Genomic DNA, 20,745 nt, shown 5'->3' on the forward strand with positions numbered 1-20,745 from the left:
CGACCATTGAAATTTATTACATATTTATGTAATTATAGCTGAATACCATTTAAAGTGTTCTGGTAATTTGTGGTTCCTCAGATCGCCACACTAGCAAAACCCTCTGGAGAACCTCTATAGGCCCCCTTTTAAAAAGGGCAGGTGTCCATTAGTTCCTACAAGAAGTTGAAAGACTCCTCCAGTAACCTAATTAAAGACTATGAGAGACAATATGTACTGGAGCTCATTAAGCACATAATAGGACATTTAATGGACCCTAAAGTTTTAGGTTCTCCACAGGATTTCACCAGTCTGGCAATTTGAGGAGCCCAAATGGAGTATTAAATTTTTTAATGAACTATTTAAATTGTTCAACGACTTGCCATTTTCTCCCATATTCATTTGGAATTACCAAAACATGCAAGATGTCATGATGTTAGTTTATTAATCTAATGAGTATTTCTCAATTATTAGGCCTTCATCTAAAGTTTTTGAGGTTAAAATAAGAAACGTGAAATCAGTAGCCTACAGGAGTAATGAAATATAATTCACAGGCGTCATGATCTATTTTGCTAAAGGACAAATTACTGATAAAGCATTCCTTCTCCACAGTGATAAGAGTGTTTGTACAGCCCTTACAAATTCATGTAGTCAGTTACCAAATGCAAAGCAACATCAACAGTAAATAGACTGACTGCTTCTGTGTTCACACGAAAAATCTGTATAACTGTGCAACATATTTCCTCCTTTTCCTGCTGACTATCATTGAGACAGCTTATGCATTTCTTCATATGGGAGGAGTGAACTTATTTTACAGACAACACAAGTAACAACACATATCCATTAAATGTAGCTTGCCGTACATTGATTCATGAGGAGCTATGCTGGTCAATACTCATCTACTGCCCTCTAGTGATTAGGTGCTGAGTAACAGAAAAAGACGCGATGGCTAAACACGACACGATTAATACATTTTAAAGTAGGCCTAGTTACATGATTCCGGTGAAATAATATCAGTCGTTTTGGATCATTTCCTTCGATGGTTTCAGGAATGTTATCAAGTCCAGTTTCTGTGGGGAAACATTCATTGGCAGCAGCAGGTAGTTGAATGCCAGCCTGTGTCTGTCACCAGACTTGGCCTCTGCAGGTTTAATGTTTAATCTCCTCTCCGGCTTCCTGCCACAGTGCTTCTGACTCACTTTTTACTTTCTGAAGCCATTTTAACACAGCCATACTCACTAACAGCAAATCAGTCTGTACTGACAACAAGGTGAGCATTCTTCTTGTTGTTTGTCTGATGTTTTACAGAACAAATGCTTAAGAGAGCAAAGTTCAGCTTACAGTTGATAATCGGAAACTGTTGTGTATAGGCTATACGAGTATGTTTATGACTGTACTCGATGCACTTTGATTGCAAATACTACTTTTAACCGGACCTGCTGAAAAGACCATCAGCAAAGTCTAGTTGGTGAAGCTGTTGGACTGTATTACTAAAATGCTTACACCAGCTTCTCAAACACAACATAGGCATAGCCGGCATAAGTTATGATTTGTTATTATTCATAATTCATACAATTTTGAATGTTTTTGTGAATGATAACTTGTGAAGTGAGATTGCAATAAAAAAGGTCTTGTTCTTAGTTTGATAGAGTTCTCTAAGATGACTGTGTACTAGACCCTGATTTCCTCACCAGCTACAACAAAATGACGGACCTCAGTAGATTATATTCAGGTGACGTCTCATCCTCTCAGTGTGAAGATTTCAACAGAGCACATGCGGAGGAGGATCCTACAAAAATTCATGATGATGACAATGAGGACTCAAGCTTCTCTTCTCATGATAAGGGCGGTTCAGCCAAGCAGAAGGAAAACATGGAAGCTGAGAAGACTAAAAAAAACATCTTTCTGAAACCATGGACTGGTGTGTTGAAGAAATGGACGAAGGCTGATTCTGAATCACTTTCAACATCTTCAGGGGAATTAAAAATACTACCTAACGGCACAAGATGTAGTCCGCCTGTTTCTCCATCGCTGGACAGAAAACATTGGGATGCGCGGGATGCGCTTTCTAGTGACTTCAAGCCAAACTTCCCCCCAGGTTCAGTGGGGTACACATATGACACCCTTGAATCCGAACTGACCAGTATCCATCCGGCAGAGTACTACGCTGAGAAGTTAGAAGTATACCAGTTAAAATACTCCTACCTGAAGTCTTGGCCTGGCCTCTTAAGGCTGCTCGCTGGCCTTCAACTTGTATTCGGTGGGATGGTTTTTGCCTGTGTATGTGCATATATTCAGAGAGACAGTGAGTGGTCCAACTATTACAGGCCAAATTATGGATTCACTGATGTGAAAGGATACCGTTACACTGGACCAATGACGACCTTTGTGCTGGTCATTGTTGGACTCTCATGGATGCTGACTGTTATCCTGATGGTTTTGGGATTAACAATGTATTACCGAACGATCCTTCTGGATTCCAAATGGTGGCCTCTCACCGAGGCTGTTATGAACCTAGTCCTTTCGTTGTTGTACATGGCAGCTGGTATCGTCTACGTGAATGATTTGAATCGTGGTGGGCTTTGCTTCATGACGGTTGGCGTCAACCCGGTCCTGTCTAATCTGTGTCGTGTTGAGGGGGGTCAGATGGCTGGGACTTCGTTTATATTTATTAACATGCTCATGTACTTGATAAGCTTCCTGGCATGCCTTAAAATGTGGAAGCATGAAGCCGCCCGCCGTCAGAGGAAGGCCATGACCAGCCAGCTGAACAGCCAGGTAAATGCACATTTTAAATGACTGGCCAAAATTTAAGAACAAATAAATAAACTAAATTGATCAAAATACATTTATAAAGTTACAAAAGATTTCTATTTTTTTAAATCAAAGAATCCCTAAAAAATGTATTGCAGTTCCCACAAAAATATTAAGCAGCACCAATTTTTTCACCATTGATAATAATTGGAAATGTTTTTACTATTTTAAAAAATAAATAAATGCTTGGGGGAGCATAAGAGGCGCTTGAATGGTTCTTAACCTCATAAAAACGCTATAATAGTGATCACAGGGTTTTTGCTTCACTTTTAACTAACACAAATGAAATTTCCGGTTTCCACAAAATTCTCACTATTCTTATCAAGTTGAACTAATTGCAATGGCTGTTATCTTTCAGTTACAGCAGCAGACTCTGAAATCCACATCCAATATGGGCAGCTCCTCTACCAGATCCAAGAAAATTTCATTCAAAGATGAAATGGATCAAAGCTTTGCGAATGAGAGCAGACTGGCTTATGTCTCAGAGAGAGCTGAAGAGCGAAAGATTTTAACTGGATCTATTCCAATTGGACACATTCCTAAACCCAGAGTCGTCGCTGATTTTATAATGTTAGTATTCTTCATTGTGTATTTCTGGTCTAATAAAACTAAATTATATATTTAGGACAAACAAACTTAACAGGTGTTGGGTATATTAGGTGTTATAAATGGTTTAAAACCAATTGTTATATATGTAGACAACCTTAGAAAGGGCTTTTAACAGCTTTATGGATAATGTGTAATGTGGTGTTGTTTGATTCGTGCTGCCGTTTCTGGGTATTTACTTTGAAATGCACCATGTGTAGGCAAAACCCCTTATCTCAATACTTGCATTGGATTCTATGATTTTTTATTGTATTTTTACATTTCTTTTTAAACAGAAAATATCCTGAAATTCATTCAATAGAAGACAGGGAGCAATACAAAGCAGTCTTTAATGACCAATACCAGGAGTACAAGGAACTGCACAGAGAGATCACAGCCACATTAATGAAGTTTCAGGAATTAGACACCATGATGAGCCGACTCATCAATAACAAGAGAAACCCTGAGGTGAGACATCATATTAGAGTCGTTTAGATTGTCTCCGTATTACAGTTGTTTCAATTGTTTGTGGATGTTTTACTTAGGAGAGAATGAGAATCGATGGCTTACTGAAAACATATGAGCAAAAAAAGAACGTAAGTCAACTCTTGACTTTAAAATGCTTCAAAAACTAAGTGAGAAACAAGAGATGTAGCCTAATTATTTAATGCTGTTAATTTGAACTTCTTATGTGCTTCCCCAAGGATCCCTACTTTCTGGAGAAGAAGGAACGGTGTGAATATCTAAAAGCAAAACTAAGCCACATCAAGATGAGGATTCGTGATTTTGATCAAAATTCCACCGCAAAGGACAGCAATTACTAAAGATTTTACTAAAATACTAAGTTACTAAAGTATTATTTATTGTGTATAATTAAGATTCCTCTATTGTATTATTATGTTTACAAATGACACAAAAAAGAAATTAAGCCATTTGGCTTACACTAATCTACAAACTTTACTTTCACAGATCGTGTTTTTTATTTTATTATTTACTGTAACTGTTTTTATGGCTCTTAAAATTGTAATTACAATTTGTAAATAAATCCTATTTTATAGAAAACAAAATGGCCTGAAATCAGACTTGGACTGTTGCTTTAAAGCACTTTAGAAGATTAACAATCATTAACTCAGCTTCTCTATCCACCTTAACTTTCGACCCACTGAGGAGCCAATAAGACTGATTGTGTCAGTAACAACGGGTTTAGAGTTTCAGGCCCAGGTCTTCCACACACAAGTCACCATGAGCAGCAGCTGTCACAGGTATTCGCATCAAACAGATAAGCTCAAACACTAAACAATACTTGACAAAAAACTGTCAAGCTTTGAAAAGCTGGACTAAGGAAAAGATCGGTGGCTGTTGTGTTACGGTAAGTTACATAATGTTTTATGCAACATTTATTTACTGCAAAATGATAGCCTTTTTTTTTTTTTATGGATTGTAGTCGGTACAAAAACACTGACATCTAGCACTTTGTGAATCTTCCGATGTCACCGATGTTGTGACGGCTATATGATTGGAACAATCTAAAATAATAGCTGTTTATTTTCAGGAGGAAAGTTGTACAATTATATTCAATGTTGCAAAAAAAAGCTTTCTCCTGCTTGTTTTTTTTTAATTTTTTTATTTTATTCTAGAATAGCTGCCCATTCAACATGCACCTGTGAGGCTGTATGAAGCTGGCTAGGTTGAGTTTCAGCTCTTGAATTATTTATTCACTCTTTTCAAGTTACCACAGGTGTGCAGCTCAGCCTCTCCAAAGCATAATTAACTAAGAGGGTATGGTATTAGAAATATTCCGGTTAGCAGTACAACTCCTCACCTCTTTTATTCACATATAATGACTGTAAATAGCTCTTGGGGGATGCAACAGAAATGTGAAGAAGAAAACTTACAGCATGGAAACCCCCAATGACTGCATCTGTTCATGTTTCTCTGAATTATTCAGAGCATCTCGCCTGAATTGCAGTAGCCTGATGAAGGGAGAGTTGTTTTAAGATGGACTCTACCAGAGTGAGAACGTTGTTAGTGCTATGAAGAGGTGTGTTCCGTCTTAAATGTTCCTGGAGCTTTACGAGTAAAGGTGTGCGCTAACAATTGTACATTTGTAATCATAGTGATACAATGTATACTTTCAGCTGTTTGTATCACATTTGTATCATTTTAGATGTTTTGTTTTGTCTTTGTTTGCGTGTTCTAGATTGTCGGTCTGTATATTAGTGATAGAGATTTTTAATTGACTTTTTCTGCAGGTTACATTGAACAAGTGACTGTCTTTGTGAGTGAGTCATTGAATCGTTTATTCAAATGATTCCTTCAAGCACAGTGATTCATTCAGAAACATAACAAGTGAATGTTTTTATGAGTTGGTCACTGAATCATTCATTAAACCAATTCTTTAAAAAACACTTACCGATTCTGTAAGGCTGTGAATAGCTCTGGAGACAGACAGGTTAATGCTTTGTCTCATTGTGAAATAGTTTCGCAAAATAGACAAAGTAACTAGCAATGTTGTGTCTACAATGTATGTTGATTAACATCAACTTATTGAACTGTTATATAAAAGCAATATCACTTTCTCAAGTGCGGGTTTTATTGGAGCACAGTATTGACCAATCATAAGTGATGTCTGGACACGGGACTATTACTTTTATAAAGGGATTAAATTAAGAGAATTGTGGGTGTTAACTGAGGGCAGCAGATGAGTGGAAATGTGGTCTCAGTGTTATTTTACTATTTATATTTTAATATCTGTGTGCTTATTTCTATATTTTTATTTCAATTTTAGTTTTAATAATTTTCATCCACTTAAACTTATTTCACTTAGTTGCCAAGGCAACATTTCTAATTTAAAGTTTAAGTTGAACTTTTTCATTTAAATTTTTTATTTGATTTTAGCTTTATTTCAATTCAAATATTTTAATATTTTTAGTTAACAATAACAATAATTGCTCTTCTTATACCACTATAAGAGTGCTGTTAGTCCATATAGTTTTAGGAGATTAAAATGTAAAACAATAAATGACAGCAACTCATTGTCTGAAAAAGAGTAATTTTGGCTTCAGAAAGCTGCATAGCTAGCACTGTACCCAGATGATCTTATGATCTAAATTTGATCTCATTTTCTCTTTTCAGATTCTCTCATGAATCATGTATGAAACACAGCAGTATGACAGCCCACCTCAGTACAGTCCACACTACATTGCCCCATCAAATATGTACACATCCAGAAGTTTCTACTCTCAAAGGAGCGAGTATGGCTTATTCTCTTCAGTGCCTGATGCTCCTCAAACGGAGGGAAACCCTCAGCACTTCTACAGATGGTTCTCACCACCTGGCATCGTGAAAACTATGGAGGGACTGACTGCTCTGCTCTGTTTTGTTATTTTTGCCTGTGTTGCTTCCACCCTAGTTTGGGATATGCATGGCTACGAGGGCAGTATCGGGGCCTATGTTGCTGGATCTGGGGGCTATGGCATGGGATCTGGGTATTATGGAGGAACCTATGGCTATCAAAGCTCTTACATGACACCCTACTCAGCAAAGTCAGCCATGATCTCAATGGCAGCCCTTAATTTTGTAGTATCTTTGGCCATCTTAGTGGTTAGTTTCTCAAAGTTATGGTGTGTGCGCGGAAAAACGTTTTACCTGACGGTTTTTGTGGTGGATGTGGTTCTGGCGATTCTTCAGTGTATTATAGACATCATATTCGTCATTGGGGTGAATCCCATGGCCCAGAGTTCACAAAGCATCTTGTACAACCCGATCCTGATGATGTGCCAGACCTCATTAGGGAATCCCAGCATCAGCGCTGGAGTCGGCACAGGCTTCCCGGGTGCATATCCATCCTTTAATCGATATCTCTATCACTACTGCTTCATGGATCCTGAGGAGGTCCGTTTGACAAGACACAATTCTCACTGTACAATGGGAAAAAATATATTTTCTTAAAGTTAATATAATTACTTGAGAAGTCTTGTTTTCTGAAAAAAGAAGTGACTTTGTGCTTAAAACAATAACAAATATCTACCAATGGGGTAAGAAAAATAAAACTTATTCGCTTTCAATTGTTTTTCTTACCCCATTGCCAGATATTTTTTCTTGTTTTAAGTATAAACTCACTTAAGTTTGATAATTCATTTCAGAAAACAAGGCTTAAAGGGATAGTTCACCCAAAAATGAATATTCTGTCAGTAATTACTCACCCTGATGTCGTTCCAAACCTGTAAGACATTTGTTCATCTTCGGAACACAAATGAAGATCTTTTTAATGAAATCTGAGAACTTTTTGTCCCTCCATTGACAGCTATGCAACTACCACATTCAAGCCCCAGAAAGGTAGTAAAGACATAAAAGTAATCCATGTGACTCCAGTGGTTTAACCTTAATTTTATGCTTTGTTGGCGCTTTACACTTTACACTTTGTTTACTATATTAATCTTAAATAGAGAGTAAATAAAGTGGTAAATTATGTTTTTTTTCTTCTTTTTTTTTTTTTGCACCCAGCAGTGACATGAGGGTTAGTAGTTAATGACAGAATTTTCATTTTTGGGGAACTATCCAGTTAATACTTCAATCAAATAAATGTATCTTTGATTTAAGAATGTTTAGATTTTTACTCTGAAACAAGTCAAAAATCTTGAGTAAGAATTTTTTTTTTTTTTTTTTTGCAGTCTAGTGCTACATGAATCTTTTTATAATCAAGTGTTTCTGCTGAATTTTAGGCTGTGGCTCTGGTTTGTGGACTGTTTGTCATGATTGCTCTGGCTGTTGCAGCCTATTTTGCCTATAAGACTCGAAGCAAAATATGGCATCATGGCAAACCTAATATCTACTGGGAGGAACCACCTATCCTCAGAACAGACAGGAGCCAGAATTCACAAGACTGGGTGAGTACATTTCACAAGAAGATCACAAGACGCACTCAGTGAATAATATGAAGACTGCGGTAATGTATTATGAACGTTTTTTTGCGAAACATTCTGTGTAGGACTGTATTTGCATGGATCATCTGTTCACAATTTAAAGTTGAACATAAACTTGGTTATTATTTAATTGTCTTATGCCTTATGTTACTATAGGCAGCTAAATATCTGTGATATAAGAAATTGCCACAAACACCTGTAACCAAGGCTCATGCTCACCAAGGCTGCATTTATTTGATTAAAAATATTGATTTAAAATGACTTTTTTATTGTAATGTATTTTAAATGTAGTTTATTTCTCTGATGGCAAAGCTGAATTTTCAGCATCATTACTCCAGTCTTCAGTGTCACATGATCCTTCAGAAATCATTCTAATATGCTGATTTGCTGCTGACAGATAAAGACAGTTGTGCAGTTTAATATTTTTTGTGGAAACCATGTTTTTTTCAGAATTCCTCTTAAAGTTTAAAAGTTTAAAATATTTTATATTTTAATTTAATTCATTAATTTTATAAATGTATTAATTTATTTTGAGAAGGTTTAACAAATTGAATTTGTGGACCACGTTATTTATAGTATAGTGCAGCCTAAACCTGAGACACCAGTCAATGCCATACAATGAAATCAATCACATGACCTGCATTGTTTTTGTTAATCATTCACTGATTTACAATGATTCTGAAGAAGGGAATTGCTGTGATACTATCTTCATAATGAATACTGAATAAAAGTCAGTAAGCAACTTGTGACCTCTCGACAGTCGCCTATAACTTGCGCAAACCAGTTACTATGGTTGATATATGCAGAGATTTTATGGATACAGCATGACCATTAAGTGATATTTTCAGCTAAATGTAGGCCTAAACTTGCTATCTGGTGTAATTATGAGAAATAAATACATATAGTATACATAACACATTTTTCACTAAAACACACTCACAGATCAAGAGTTTATTTTATTTGGTTCACTGTGAGGTGAGCTTCCAAACTTGGTTATTCCAAATTCTTGGAATATGCAGTGACTTTCCTAGAAATGACCTCAGATGTTGTTTGTCAGCCACATGTTGTAAAGACAATACGCAGATATTTTTGAACAGGCAGTGCCATGTACAGCGCTCATCAAGTGTTTCCTGAAAGCTATAACAATCACGCTTCATTAGAGGAAGTCATGCATGTGCACGAGGGTGGGATAATTGTGTTGTGATGGATTTACAGTGTCTTGGTGTATTGTGTGATGTACGACTTCTCAAGTGGTCTCTTAAGATACAGTATTGTTCAGAGACATCTGCAATGTTATCTCTGATCGTCCTCCGGTCTGGTTTCGTTTCCCATCAGTAGGCGCCTGTTGCTTGGGTCATTTTGTAGTTTTAGTCTGAGACTCAAATTGATTTAATTCTCTGGCTCCATTAACACTTATACATGGCATGTTCCAGCGAAACACTCAATACACCCCCACTGTGGTTTTATCAGAGAAGGCTTCCCCTCACCTGAAAGCAGACAACAGCTTCACCTCCTACACTGAGGGAACAGTGAGCGTCTACAGCGAGGCTGCGTACAAAGGCAACGCGTGAGTGCGGCCTCCTTTCCTTTTCATCAGGAGTAGAAATTCTTACAAAGTACGAATGCACACTAGTTTTATTATTCGTTGCATTTTGTTTTTAAGGTATTCTGAGAACGTGAACAGCTGCTCCCCGGAGCCGTTGTACCAGAATCGGTGGATGAGCTCCAGCCCTGTGGAGGAGGTTGAGGTGCAAAGCAGCTCAGTGCAAGAGAAACCGGAAACGTACGAGGTTGAGGATGTTCTCTGTGAGACAGGCTACACCACTGGTGGAGATTCAGCCACTGAATTATACACATCTGAGATGGAGGAGTGAGTTTCCATCAGGAATACTTCTTAATTATCCTTCATGTTGTGCCGCTCTAAAAGCCTGATTACTTTAAGAGCAGAATGCTTTGCAAGATAGCTTGTTACTTGTTGATTTTTATTTTATTTTTATGCTACAGCTCTTATTCAGAAATTTCAACAGATGAACAGCGCAGACAGTACAAGAAACAGTTTGATGTCACCCTCGCCGTTTACAAGAACCTTTGTGCAGAAATGGATGATATCAGTGATCAAATGAATAAACTGAGCCGAGAGCTAGACACCCTCCATGAGGAGTCCACCAAGTTCCAGGTAGGCAACAAAAAACATAAATAATTCAACTAAAAATGGTTCTTCTATGGCATTGCTGTGTGAAGTCCTTTTTGGTGTATGAAGTATGATATAAACTCAATACAACCCATATCTTTTGTCTTTGTATAACAGGCTGTAGCTGATGAATATAATCGACTAAAGGATCTGAAGCGGGTAAAGAAAAATATTTCTCAATACAGATACATTTTTACACATCATTATTAGGCACTAATGATTTTAAGGCCTGTTCACGCCAAGAACAATAACAACTATATTAGCGTCCACCACTAGTGAAAGATTTTTAGAACTATATTTTATAGTTATTATAGTTATCGTCTTTGGTGTGAACAGGCCTTTAGTCACTGTGTTTGTCTGTAGATCCCTAATGCCCATATCCTTTCTCATAGTCTCCAGAATACCAGGCCAAGAAGCTCCGGTGTAAGAAGCTAAGGCAGGAACTGTGTCACATCAAGCAACTAGTGAAAAATTATGACAGAGGCTTTACAAGGAGAGAGAAGACTAATGTCTCTGATCCTCAGGATTTCTTTGTTTGAGACTGTACGCATGTATGCACGTCCAATGTATACATCACTGTCGGTATAGGCTTTTATAAGCCGAGCAAGTTGTGTCTGTAAAGTTGCAAGAGGTATTGTAAATATTTTCAATGTTCCTGTAGAATTCAATGATCGTTGCAATTTGAATATAAAAACTCCCAATAGGAAACATTTCCTTTGTAATTTGATAGGTAACAGGCAAAAAAGTCTCATAAGTACACAACTCAATGTATGATACTTTTGTTTAATCAAGCTGTCATACACAAGTATTTAAAAAGACAAAGATATTAAAATGAAAACTGTACATGTTGCCGTTTTGATGCGTTTATGTATATTAGACCGCCTGATATGTTTCAAGGCCTAAATATGAGGTAATATTAGTCATTCAGATGTATGATAAGGCTAGAAAACGTACATCTCACAACTAGAGCCAAAACAACATGCTGTCACCGGTGAAACGCCACACCAGAGCACAAAAGACAAAACAGGAAGTGCCAGTTTCTTGCCAAAAACAGCCTTCGTAACACACATAACAGACAGATAGATCCAATCACTCCTCTTTAGTGTAAAGTGAGCAGCTCAAGTGTGTAGATATATTTGAAATAAACTGACACAGCTGTGAATGACAGAGTCCGTTTGAGTCTCAACAGGCTGTAGAGGTATTTCTTTTGGTCGACGATACATAATGTGACTTACCAGTTTAGCATAAACTGGTTAGTATATGAAATAATAAAAGCAGAATAGAAACCATGTATAAGAAGACACAGAGTCTTATGCATGTAGATGAACACCACTTCCATGAAGAATGTTAACTGGTTTCTATCTGGGGGAGAAAAAAATAAGCCATGACTACTTCATCTGTCATTTATCTCAAATGTGTGTTATAGAAACAGGAATACTTCTTGAGGATATAAGTTTGTATCTTAACGCAACGCACAAATACAGTCCGCAAATATTCTGTCAAATGGAAATTTCACAAAACATAATCCAATCTTTGGGATTGATAGGGTAAAAGAGCTAAACAATACACGCCAGGTAGTTATCACTGGCACAACAAATGCTTAAGTCCCAATTCTGACTGTTTCGGTTTGGGTTTTTGGATGTCATCATGTCTACTTCCTCCTTCAGGCTTTCTGGTTCACAAGGACAGGGCAGAACAGAGAATGAGTGGGACTTGATTTCCTGGTGCCTCCAGGGACAGTCCAAAGTGACTTATGTTCACACCCAACTGACAGAGCTTGTTGTTTTGGGTTTTAACCACTGATCTATATAGAATGACTGGATAGCTCATGACGTCATAAACAGTGAAGCCACCGCGCCGCCATATTGGTATTCCCTAGTGAGCTCACTTGTTATATTGAATCAATAGGAAATGTTATGATTTGACTGAGAAAACATTGCCTAACAAGACACCGTTTTTAAATCTAAAGTATCCCTGTACATTCTTACAACGCAAACACCCTAAGCATTTAATTGGGTATTTGTTTAAAGTCGGAAACTTTTCCTTCTTATTAAAAATTACTTTGATACTGGGGAGAGGAGCTTGGAGAGTGTCTGTCTAGGCTAACAGCAGGTGTCAGTAATGAAGAAGTGTTTTATTTTGTGATTTGCCCTTTGAATGAAGCAGCAGCAGCTTACCTCCTCGTTAAAATACACTTTTAAAATATACTATTGAATTTTTAAGTGTCCAGTGTTTGTTATTCACGGGACTTCCGTGTAGCTTAAGATCAGTGGTATAGCTAGTTAAAACCCCAAAACGTTAACTAAAACGGCAATTTCTTTGCAAAAGGAATAAAAAGCTGTACAAGAACACTTGTCAGCCTTCACTGAAGAGCTATCTTCACAGGTAAGAAAAACAGTTTGATACTATTAATTAAATAGTGAATGCTAAAGGACCTATATTTTTGCCAATTGGTGAATATTCAGGTGAATATTGTTTCGTGGCTACGAATTAATATCTCAGCACGTTTTACTAAATTGTCCCCTCATTTTAATATATTGTGGCCACGTTGTAATTCGTTAAATCAAAATGAGGGAGGGAATTATTTCAACGTATCCACGATTTATTTAAACAAGGGAACAATAAGTCGTCGTAACAACTAATTATTTAGATCAGTGGATAGAGCGCATATAAGAATGAGCATTATATAGATCAGTGGTCTTAACCAATTTCTACACAATAACTAATAACTGGTGATTAAACTGTACCTAACATCTTACCTTTGGCTGGCAGATAACCAGTATTTCTCAAGTAATTTTAAAGAACTCTTCTGGGCATCATAAAACAGTTCACAGAACATAAATCACGCCATCTGCAATGTACTACTGAATTCACCCTACTACTGTTGACCCTGTTGCATTACAGTCAATATCAGATGTGAATGTGTGGTTTAAAAAAAAAGAAAAAAGTCAGACTTCCAGACTGGTTCTGTGGTCACATCTGATCATGATTATTGTCCTGGAGCATACGGCCAACTGATGGAGCTGCCAGACAGCTGCATGTCACGGATGAGCGTCTCAATGGGCGTTTTCCCCACAAGGCGCATGAAGAAAAGCTGAGAAATGAGGCTGGCGGGCACCGCCCTCAGAGCGGGCAGTCGCAGAAGGAGCCGCCCAAAGCGCTGGGGCTGTCCGGGGTACTGCATGCGCTCGTACTCGGTCAGGGCCACCTGAGCTTTTTCCTGCAGGCTTTCCACATGAGCTGGGTCTGTCAGCCCACATGCATCTAAAGATAAACATGAGCAACAGCAGATATTAGTTACAGGTTTCAAACTAGATTTTGTGTAACTCAACTTGTAAAGTATGATGCAGGGCTCAACAATAAAGATTAGTACAGGCGTATGTGGATTTTTTTTTTATTAGATTAGATATCTGTAAAATGGACTGTTATGAATAATTAAGTCTGTAATTACTACATAATTACAAACATTGATTGATTATTCTTAGTTAATAGGGCGAGAATAAGATGCGGGAAACTGCTGTTTCATGACCAATCATATGCAAATGTTGGATAGTGGAAGGGTGACCAGACTTTGTGGCCAGGTGATGACCAGTCATTTCTTACATTTGTTATTATGCTTTAGTAACAAACATTTGGTTGCACAGTCTGCCGAAACTTAAAGGAACACCAAGGACAAATTATCTAGCTGGCTAGCAAGTTTGGGAGAAATTGCAAGAATGCTTAAAAAAAAAATATATATATATATAATATAGTAATGCTTTTATGTTTGAAGCATATCAATTAAAAACTCAAAATAAAACCATGATAGTTTAGGGAAAAAAAAGAATATACAAGTTCTAAATAATAAATTTATTTACGCTATAAATTTGCCTTATTCCTAACAATATGTTGGGTATAAAGATGCTTCAGAATGCCTCTAAGAAACATTAAGGAAAGCAGAGATTTTCTCTTATCCAGTAGAGGGTGCCAGTAGTTTTAAGTAGCAAGAAACTTGACTGCCATTATTATTCTCATTATTCATTATTCTATTCATTATTATTCTTTACCATTTTGGATGTAACAAAGATGTATTAGTCTTTTTTGACCCAATTGTGTTCGGTTAAATGCAGTTTAATCAGAGTAATGTGTCTGACGCACCTGGTGAGAAGAGCGCTATGGCCTTTAGACAGCTGTACTCTGCTGTATCCACCTGCAGGCGGGTCAGCTTCTCCACTTGGTCCTGGAAGATGCGCACCTGGTCCATGAAGGACACCACCCTCTCGGCAGACATGGGAGAGGAGTGAAAGCCTGCGGCGGCGAGCAGCGGGGCCATGTGCAGGGGCAGGGCAGATTGGGCTGCGTTAAGGATAAACAGTTCACTCCAGCTGAGCCGCAGAAGGGCCACCTGATCAGATACAGGCAGCTCAGGGAAATAAGGAATGTTTCGGGCCCATTCGATGGTGCTAAACAGGAGTCTCGCAGCTAGCTCACAGATGCTGTCGATGCCCATGGTCGATCCTCCGCCCCCCTGCATCTGCTGGCTGTACTGATGGCTGTAGCGGCTGTTGGGGTAGGGCTCTGCCCGCAAGAGCTGGGAGATGAGCTCGGACACCGGCTGCCCGTTGTAGAACTCGCTCACGCCGCTCCCGGCATTACCGCCCACTGGAGTCGTGGATGGACTGAGGCTCGAATGCGAAGGTGGGATGCGTCCACGCTGAACTGCTAAAGGGGGAGAGGGAAGAGAAGGGGAGAGTCGTGATGGAGTTGAAACGCTTGATAGACGACTTTTCCAACTTCTAACAACCCCTTTCTTTTGCTATCATGCAACATCTGGCAGAGTCTGAAGGGATTAGAAACATCTAATTCCTGATTACACAAGCACTCAAAAAATGAAAAAGGAAACTGGAAACACTGTTAAAGTCAAACCCCCAGAGACTTTATAAATGAGCAATGAAAATGTTCAATATAGCTAAAGATCATGTCGTTTTAAAAGCAAAACCTAAAATATATAGGACATCAGTGCAAGTTTCATCACGTGCACTGGCAAATGCGGTAAACAAACACCATCAGGGTCGGCTTAAAATAAAGTACAGCTCTCTCTTCCCTCTAACTATTAAACATAAAACAGTGTTTCCTGCAGCATTTTGCTTTACCAACCCATTACTTTAGTAAGACTGATTCAAACCAGTAATTTGTGAGTCTAATTAAAAGAACCTGTTCCTAAGTGTCATGTTTGTAAACTGGACTACACTAATTGTGCAGCATGCTTGTTTTTGCATGTAGTCCGTAAAAACAATGCAGTAAAAAGACTGATTATTGTCTTTGCATAAATTCGTGGCACCCAGTCATATTCAGTAGTTCAGACTGCAAACTCACAATTTGTGTATATAATTTACGCTAGACTCAGTAGCGTTAAAGCACCTATGCTCCAGGAAATACTCTTCAAAAGTTTTGGGTCAGTACGATTTTTTTTTTAAAGAAATTAATACTTTTATTTACAAAAGATGCATTCATTTTTTATTAAAGTGACAGCAGACATGTATAATGTCTAATATTAAGAAACAACTTTTTAACAGATGATAGTATTTACTTGAGGACCAAATCAGCATATTAGAATGATTTCTGAAGGATCATGTGACACTGAAGACTGGAGTAATGATGATTTTTTTTTTTTTTAAATCAGCGTTGCCATAACAGGAGTAAATTACATTTAAAAATATATTTCAATAGAAAACAGCTTTTTTAAATTGTAACATTCACAATATAAATTTTTTTGGGTCGAATAAATTAAGCAGTGAGCTCTGCTGTGAGCTCAAAAATGCAGTCTATGACAGAATCAGCCCCTTTGTTTACTATACATTCTATAACATGTTGACAAATCAGTGGATCAGTTGACTGAATCTGTGTGCATTAAACAATGACGGAAAGCCATTCCCGACTGGTTTCATGACGAGCGGGATAGACAGTTACCTTCTTTGCGCATTCCCACTCGGAAACACTTTTTTAAACGGCAGTATTGACACTGGTTGCGGTGATGCTGGTCAATCTGACAGTCTCGGTTCGATCTGAAAAGAACCAGAAAAGCTTAATGTTGAGACGGAAGTTAACATGCTGAAAACATCAACTAGCACGTACATAAACAGCGCTGAAGTTCCCTCCATTACCTGCAGGTGTAGTTGAGGTTTCGCCGGACACTCCGTTTGAAGAAGCTCTTGCAACCCTCGCAGGTAAACACACCGTAGTGTTTCCCACTGGACTTGTCACCACAGACCACACAGTCCACCACACAACTTTTATCATCGTCCCCGGCCTCCATGTCGCTGCCGCCTCCTTGTGGTGACCCGTCGTCCTCGTCTCCCCTCAGGTAACCCTTGTCACCACCAAGTCCATTAGTCTCCCCATTGGGATCTCCCCACCCCCCTCTCACCATGGCCATCGCTTAGTTCTCAGCACAACCAAGGAGGAAAAATACTCCCAAACGTGCTGTTGGCACAGACAGTTTCAGTTGACCCCTTTTTTTGACAGCTGTGTGTTCTAAAATGAGAAGCTATGAAGGCCGTTAGATCTGCTAATTGTCCACAGCTTCGTCTGACACATTTAGGCTCAGACAGTCATCGTCTGAGTCAGTCAACTTTGTTCTTCATGCAGCAGGCTGTGCATGTTGTTTTGCCTCCTTGACTGACCATATTCACCTTTTGCTCCCGCTTCTTTAGTTACACCTCGGAAAACGTGCCATTTGGAAGCTAGTTTCCAATTCAATCAAAGACCTGTGAAGGAAAAAAAAAGAAGTTACTCAAAACCATGGAATTGTTCTTCACTTGTTATCATCAAGCAGTTCAGTTTCCACGCTTTCGGACCACTGAATTTCTCTGTCTTTCTATTGTTAATACTGACATTTTTAAATCTAAATTCCACTTCAAAAAAGTAATTACTAGCCTAGAAAGCACTTCATAAGTAATGGCAAATTAACAAAAAAACATTTGTGTCACCTAGAGACATTTCCATGACTTTTCTTGCCCTGAATATTTCACCCTGACAGTTAACTAGTTTTGCTCTATATACTGTGGCCTTTACTAAATGTATAGATAATACAGATTACACACACACATATAACACATTTTTTTTTATATAATTTCACTTGTAGCCAGAGTAGATTAGCATTGAATTGTACAAAAATGTCTAACCTTTTAATATTCCTTGCCAGACTAAGTAATGAAGAGCAGAATACTGATATTACAAAAGATAAACCTCTTAAGTATACAAAAAAAATAATCACATACTAATAAAAACATCTCGGTAAAGAGCAGCACGATACTGATTGTTCAAGGAAGTGGTCTCTGCGCTTGTTTGTTGTGAAATGAGGACAGACTTTTGGAGTCCCTCTAACAGTTACCGTGGCGCTGAACGAGTAAATCAAAAACGAAACGGGTGAAACCCTAACGTAAGCCTGTGTTAATGGTTTCGCCGTGATCCGGAGCTAAATGACCTCCTTCTTGTTTTTATTTTTTATGAGAGCTAGTAATAGGCATGCGGCCTAACCTCCAGCGATCATCAAGCAGGGGGAGGGGTGGAGCCATAGCTTAGCGACATACCTCACTCCTGACTTCGGCGAACACTGTTTTTATTTCCGCTCACCTTTGACGCTTCGAATGTTAAGCTAGCGTGTCGTTAACGGCGGCGAAACCCCGGGAATATTTCAATATACCTACCTGCTTTTGGGAGTGCAAAAGTCGCGCGGGCTTGAGAAGGACGAGAGAGCGCGAGCCAGTGTCCAGTAGAGTGCGCGCGCCGCGTGCCTGTGAGGGAGTGTGTGTGTGTGTGTGTGTGTGTGTGTGTGTGAGGGGCGGGGGGGTTTGGAGGGATTTGACACAGCTATTCAAGCCCACGGTTGCCATGGCATCTCCTGCCTTATATGGGCAAAGAAGTCAAAGAGCAGCACTGCTGGGCACACAAAAAAGAATGTGGTGTTTTGCTCCTGAGAGATCAGTGACCTCGGGCGTGCTTCAAAGAACTGCAAATATGCATACAGGACGCCAAACCTGTAAATACCGTGAGAGAACATGTAGTCGGTTAATAATAGCGTTAATGATTTTAAATCGGACAAAAGATTTATGTTTCTAGGAAGTATTTAAACTAGTATGATTTTTGTTACTGGCAATGGTGACTTTTTTTTCTTTTTTTTTACAAGTAAGAACAAATTAGATGATACTACCTATTCCAGTATGTACTAGTATCTATTTCAGCTTTATATATTATAAAGTGTGTCTGTATAAAACAAAGTATCTATCCTAAATTTCCAATAGTTACTAGTAACAGTGTTGAGTTAAAAAAGTAAACTACTAGCAAGCTAATTATATTTTCAACAGTGTAATTAGATTACTGTACTAATACTCTCTCTAAAAAAATATTGCATTACTTGCAATTATCAATTACTTTCTAAATCCCATATCAACCTCAACTATTTTAACAATTCACGGATAGATAGAAACTGCTCTCGTAATTCTTTCAAACAAATAATATAAAATTGCATCAATTATTTTTGAACCGACCAAAGTGTTTAAAGGGAGAAGGTTTTATATACAATTGTTCTATAGTCTATACAGTATTTAATGCAATTACATCAGAAGTAACTGATTAAATTACAGAAAAATTAAGAGTAATCCCTTTACTTTTTCAAGGGACACGTAATTAATTACTTAGTAATGCATTACACCCAACTCTGCTAGTAACATTAGTTACAATTGCATTTTTAATTGTAATAATTTAAAATGTTTTAAGTTACTTTATAGCCTACTTCAATTAAAATTAGTAAGATTATAAATGTTACAAGTGGAATACAACTACACTGGGGACAAAATGGTAACATCTAAGTTCATTGGTTATTTATTCAAGTCAAAAATATTATTACACTATATTAAAAAAATTACACTAGTTTTATGGAACACATTTTTAAACGCCTTGAGATTCTTTACACTCAAAGTGATTTAAAAAGTACAAATATGTTAATAGCAGTTACTAGGTAACCCGGGAGCCTATAGGTAAGGTAAGGCTTGAATTCAATCGTAATTTCTGCAGCAAGAGGTCAGAGGGTAGGAAAGGCATCATTTTGTATAATAATAATGTCTTATGCAATTATCAAAAAATGCTGGTGAGCTTTACAAGGTCATAGGTTCAGCCAAAGATTTAGTTTCAGCTCTGTTTCCTGTATAAAAGGAAAGTACAATTTCTTTTCGTTACATTTTTTATTACTTTCGAACAATGTGAAAGCCATCCAGGCTGTACATCTTGTTGTTGAGCCAGGAGACAGCTGTCTTTTGTTTTGAGATTTAGATCTTGGCCACCAGTTCGTATAATTATTCAGGGGTCACACTCAAGAGAAAAACATTTCATTTGCTGCCCTCACTCAACCTCTGCTTCCTTCTCAACTCTTTTTGGGAAATCATATTCTTAGCTAACAGAAACAAAACCCTGCTTGCTCAACGAAACCAGCAGCAAGCATATTTGACATCATTCATGTATATCAACTCTTTTTTTAGGATTTGGTCCTTATTACTTCTTATTTATTTATTTGCAGCATGTAAAATGGTTTCCCCCCCACAAATATTGTTTTTATGTGAGCATGTGTGTGAGAGAGAGTGCACAAAAGAAAAGGGGAGCACAGCTCTGAGAGTGCTTTCTTGTGTTATGTGCATTGCACAAACTGGGTGTTTATTTGACCTTTGACCCCAGGGTTCAGGAATGTGATTGATCTCTATTAGGATGTGGGGTAGAGTTGCAGCTGTTACTTACTGACTTTACTGATCCCTGAAAGCGTGTTGGAACATCAAGGAAGTTTAATAAAATGTTTCTTTTCTTTTGCAATAAAATAATATATTTATTTTATATTTTAAAACAATAAAAAAAAAAAATTATTTTAGGGAATATTTTATTTTATTTTGCAATTAAATATTTATTTAATTACAATTTAAATCTTTTTAATTACATTTTTAATAAAATTTTAGTTTAGTCTGTTAAATGATAAACTGCTATAGCAGTGTTGTTCAGCGATATATGGAAATATCCCCCTCTAGTGGTGAGATTCAGATGCTACGTTCAAAGGTCTTAAAGTTGATGTAAATCTATTGTGTTAAAATACTTGTTTTCAAGTTTACTAGCAGACTAAGTCATTATTTCTCTGATTTATCTGAAAAGTTGAAATGCTGACACTGTGGCTAAAAACATAACTCTGTTTTTTGATTATTCAAATGAAGTCTACTATACCTGGAGAGAACT

The 20,745-nt window shown here is 37.7% G+C and overlaps 2 protein-coding genes across 9 annotated transcripts; one reads left to right on the forward strand and one right to left on the reverse strand.

Annotated features, from left to right (window-relative positions):
* The first annotated feature begins 968 nt into the window (after positions 1-968).
* Positions 969-11,105, forward strand: LOC311292867 (MARVEL domain-containing protein 2). Of its 7 annotated transcripts, none has more exons than XM_084412699.1 (8): positions 3,742-3,846; positions 6,514-7,272; positions 8,103-8,267; positions 9,737-9,870; positions 9,967-10,173; positions 10,308-10,479; positions 10,612-10,653; positions 10,887-11,105. In XM_084412699.1, exons 2-8 carry the CDS (start codon positions 6,529-6,531, stop codon positions 11,031-11,033), a joined length of 1,611 nt encoding a protein of 536 aa, XP_084268825.1. In that variant the 5' UTR covers positions 3,742-3,846; positions 6,514-6,528; the 3' UTR covers positions 11,034-11,105. The 7 variants fall into 7 exon arrangements, with proteins under 7 accessions (XP_084268823.1, XP_084268822.1, XP_084268825.1 ...); XM_084412698.1 differs by lacking the exon at positions 3,742-3,846 and adding an exon at positions 4,207-4,747; XM_084412700.1 differs by lacking the exon at positions 3,742-3,846 and adding an exon at positions 4,771-5,419.
* A 152-nt stretch (positions 11,106-11,257) lies between these two features.
* Positions 11,258-18,357, reverse strand: nr2f6a (nuclear receptor subfamily 2, group F, member 6a). 2 transcript variants are annotated; one of them, XM_084412703.1, is made up of 5 exons: positions 18,183-18,357; positions 16,638-17,240; positions 16,444-16,538; positions 14,632-15,195; positions 11,258-13,758 (listed from the first exon to the last, which is right to left on the reverse strand). In XM_084412703.1, the coding sequence occupies exons 2-5, from the start codon at positions 16,907-16,909 to the stop codon at positions 13,484-13,486; spliced, it is 1,206 nt and encodes a 401-aa protein (XP_084268829.1). In that variant the 5' UTR covers positions 16,910-17,240; positions 18,183-18,357; the 3' UTR covers positions 11,258-13,483. The 2 variants fall into 2 exon arrangements, with proteins under 2 accessions (XP_084268829.1, XP_084268830.1); XM_084412704.1 differs by having other exon boundaries at positions 14,632-15,192; positions 18,183-18,303.
* Positions 18,358-20,745: the final 2,388 nt, after the last annotated feature.

This window comes from Rutilus rutilus (genome assembly GCF_951802725.1).
Source record: "Rutilus rutilus genome assembly, chromosome: 6".
NCBI classification, from domain to species: domain Eukaryota; kingdom Metazoa; phylum Chordata; class Actinopteri; order Cypriniformes; family Leuciscidae; genus Rutilus; species Rutilus rutilus.